This window comes from Peromyscus eremicus, chromosome 4 (assembly GCF_949786415.1).
Source record: "Peromyscus eremicus chromosome 4, PerEre_H2_v1, whole genome shotgun sequence".
Taxonomy (NCBI): domain Eukaryota; kingdom Metazoa; phylum Chordata; class Mammalia; order Rodentia; family Cricetidae; genus Peromyscus; species Peromyscus eremicus.
The window spans coordinates 65775599-65779816 of record NC_081419.1 but is presented as its reverse complement, the minus strand read 5'-3'; the positions used below and the strand labels follow the sequence as shown (position 1 = coordinate 65779816).

Genomic DNA, 4218 nt, shown 5'->3' with positions numbered 1-4218 from the left:
AGTCTTGCCTGGAAACAGGAGATGGCTAGTTCAGGCTCCATCTTCCTTATTACTAGGAGTCTTAGCTAGAGTCACCCTGATAAATTGCTGGGGCTTTCCATTGCACTAGATTTCTAACTCATCCCAGAGATGCACCTAGATTCCGGTTGTCTTTCCTAGTACTCTCTCCCTCCTCCCACCTCCCACCTTCCTGTTCCTATCCTTACCCTCACATCCAGACCCCTACTCCTGGCCAAACACAGTGTCTATTCTATTTCACCTTCACAGTGAGACCCATGCATCATCTACCCTTCAGCATGCCTCGTTATTTAGCTTCTTTGGGTCTGTGGATTGTAGCATGGTTATCCTTTACTTAATAGCTAATATCCACTTATGAGTAAGTACATTCTATGTTTGTCTTTCTAAGTCTGGGTTACATCACTCAAGATGATCTTTTCCAGTTCTATCCATTTGCCAAAAAATTTATTATGTCATTGTTTTTAACAGCTGAGTAATACTTAATTGTGTAAATGGACCACATTTTCTTTATCCATTATTTGCTGAGGGACAGCTAGGCTGTTTCCAGGTTCTTGCAATTGTGAATAAAGCTGCTATGAACATAATTGTGCAAATGTCCTTGTTGTAGGATTGAGTGTCCTTTGGGTATGTGTCCAGGAGTGGTATAGCTGGGCCTTGAGGTAGATTGATTCCAAATTTTCCAAGAAACTGCCATTTTGATTTCCAAAGTGGATATACAAGTTTGCATTCCTACCAGCAATGAAGGGGTGTTCTCCTTGCTTTATATCCTCACCAGCATGAGCTGTCACTTGTGTTTTTGGTTTTAGTCATTCTGACAGGTTTTAGATGGAATCTCAGAGTAAATTTGATTTGCATTTCTCTGATGACTAAGGATGTTGAGCATTTCTTTAAGCGATTCTCATTCATTTGAGGTTCTTCTGTTGAGGATTCTCTGTTTACATCTATACTCCATTTTTAATTGCATCATTTGGTTTTTTGATGTCTATTTTCTTGAATTCTTTATATATTTTGGATGTCAGCTCTCTGTCAGATGTAGGGTTGGCAAAGATTTTTTCCCATTATATAGGCTACTGTGTAATGAATTTTAAATAGTTTTAAATGTGTGGGTGACACAGATACCTCTGTCTGCATTTCTGTCTAGAGATTCAATGATATTGAGATAAACATAGTAATTATAGATTTATTAACAGAAATGGAATGAAATTTGTTTCAAGGGGAAGCTCAACAGATATTTACTAAATTGCTACTTTGGGTTAACTACTATAGAAGACAGTATGTGCATCATGACAGAATGGACTCACAGTCTTGTTCACAATTCATGTCAGGTCCTAGTCTCCTGATCTCCTTCTCTGAAACAAGCCTGATAGAAGAATAAATGGACCAGAACAACAATGTCACCGAGTTTGTCCTGCTGGGTTTCACTCAGGATCCTGCTGGGCAAAAAGTATTATTTGTTATGTTTTTACTCATCTACATTGTGACAATGGTGGGAAATCTGCTCATAGTGGGGACAGTGATTGTCAGCCCCTCCTTGGGCTCCCCAATGTACTTCTTCCTTGCCTCTCTGTCACTCATGGATGCTGTTTATTCCACTGCCATCTCACCCAAGTTAATTGTAGACTTGCTCCGTGTTAAAAAGACTATTTCCTTCACAGCATGCATCAGCCAGCTCTTTATAGAGCATTTATTTGGTGGTACTGAGATTGCTATTCTAGCAGCAATGGCCTGTGATCGTTATGTGGCCATATGTAAGCCTCTGCATTATTTGATTATCATGAATCGACGGGTATGTATCATCTTCTTAGTGATGGCCTGGGCAGGAGGTTTTGCACATGCTTTGTTTCAAGTTCTTGCTGTGTATAAACTTCCTTTCTGTGGTCCCAATATCATTGACCACTTTGCCTGTGACATCTACCCATTATTGCTACTTGCATGCACTGACACCTACTTCATTGGCCTCTCTGTCATTGGCAATAATGGGGCCATGTGTATAGTGATCTTCATCCTCCTCCTACTCTCCTATGGAATCATCCTAAGATCTCTCAAGAATCACAGTCAGGAAGGGAGGCGTAAAGCTCTGTCTACCTGCAGCTCCCATATCACTGTGGTTTTCCTCTTTTTTGTTCCCTGTATTTTCATGTATGTTAGACCTGTTTCTAATTTGCCTGTTGATAAAGCCATTACTGTATTTTATACTATTGTCACTCCAATGTTGAATCCTTTAATATATACTTTGAGGAATTCAGAGATGAAAAGTTCTATGGGAAAGCTCCTGCAAAAACTGTTAAGTTCAAATAGAATAAGACTTTCTTCTTGATGCTTATATTACTAAGCATTAGGCAACAACCATGAATAAATTGTAATAGTATGTGTTCCATCTTGAACATCCACAATATTCACTTGATATTGTAAAACTACTGTTATTGTGAATGTAATGGGAAAGTATTGTTTTTGTTGTGATTTTTTTTTTTACAATTAGTGTGTTTGGGCATAGTATTATTCTTTTATCAGCTATACCTTTTAACAAATATTTTGATAAATTGTGTATTATAGTTTTATGAAATTTTTAATAAATGGTTTTCTTTAAAATTTTGCTGTGGTTATCACTCTGTATAAATAAAATGCTGATTGGCCAGTAGCCAGGCAGGAAGTATAGGCGGGACAAGCAGAGAAAAGAACTGTGGGAACAGGAAGGCTGAGGAGGAGACACCAGCCTGCCATCCAGGGAGCAGCATGTAAAAAAAACAGGTAAAGCCATGGAACACGTGGCGACATATACATTAACAGAAATGGGTTGAGTTTAAATGTAAGATCTAGTCAGTGGTAGGCCTGAGCTAATGGCTAAGCAGTTTAATTAATATAAGTTTCTGATTACTTTATAAGTGGTTGTGGGGTCTGTGAGGCTGCTCAGGACAGGAGAAAACTTCAACTATAAAATTTTGTCATGTAATATATTTTGATTATTGTTTTTTCTCCTTCCATACCTACTCCCAGATCTTCCTCCTCTCCTACCCACCTTCATCTTCCCTCCCTACCTTTTCCTACCTCAACTGAACTTTTCAGGCTTTGCTGACTCCCCATAGGAGTCCCTACCCTTTTGGAAGAGGGGATGAGGAGTGGGTCTGGGGGAAGGCTCGGGGATGGAGTGGGAGGAAGAATGAGAGGGGGATCTGTGGATGGTATGTAAAATGAATAAAAAAATCTTAAATAAAAAAAGAAAAGAGGAACAAAATGAAACAAACATCAAAACAAACAAAATCCATTAAGAGAAAACATGCCGAACCAAACAAAATGGATGACACCCCCAGAAGCAAAGGAATCTAAACCAAAACAAACCCATGGCATTCATTTTCTGTTGCCTGACCACTCTAGAGCATGAGGCCTGTCCTGGAGTGTGGTTGATATACCCAGTGACACCCCATTGGAAAATATTGTTCTCACCTCTCCAAGCTGGTATCAATTACACATAGCTTCTTGGTTTGTTGTAGAATATTATTTTAAGGTGTGTTACATTTGTTTATGTTGTGGAACATTTGTTTAATGATACAAAGATGTGCTGCATTCTTTTATGTTGCATTTGTTTACCTCTGTGAAGCTATGTTACTTTGCCTGTCTAAAACACCTGATGACCTGATAAAGAGTTGAACAGCCAAAAGCGAGGCTGGAGAAAGGAAAGGCGGGGCTGGCAGGCAGAGAGAATAAATAGTAGGAGAAATCTGGAAGGAAAAGTAGAAAGAACAAGAATAACAAGAGGAGGATGCTAGGGACCAGCCACCCATCCACATAGCCAGCCACAGAATAAGAGTGAAAATAAGATATACAGAAGTAAGAAAAAGAAAAAGCCTGGAGACAAAAGGTAGATGGGATAATTTAAAGTTAAGAAAAACTGGCAAGGAAAAAGTTAAGGCCAGGCATTCATAATTAAGAATAAAAGCCTCTGTGTGTGATTTATTTGGGAGCCTGGTAGCTGGCTCCCCAAGAGAGCAAAACCTGTGGTGATATTTTATTTGTGCTGAAATTTGATCTTTTATTTGTATGTTAATAAATAAAGTTTGCCTGGAGATCAGAGGTCATAGCCATAAACAGAAGTCAGGGAGTGGTAGCACACATCCTTAATCCAATCATATGGCAGGCAGAGAGTCTCTGTGTGTTCAAGGACACAGCCAATCATAGCGACACATGCCTTTATTCCCAGTACCA

The 4218-nt window shown here is 39.2% G+C and overlaps 1 protein-coding gene across 1 annotated transcript; it reads left to right on the top strand.

Moving 5' to 3' along the window:
* The first annotated feature begins 1393 nt into the window (after window positions 1–1393).
* LOC131908351 (olfactory receptor 4A5-like) lies at window positions 1394–2335 on the top strand. Its single transcript, XM_059259405.1, has one exon. The coding sequence runs from the start codon at window positions 1394–1396 to the stop codon at window positions 2333–2335; it is 942 nt and encodes a 313-aa protein (XP_059115388.1).
* The last annotated feature ends 1883 nt before the right edge of the window (window positions 2336–4218 follow it).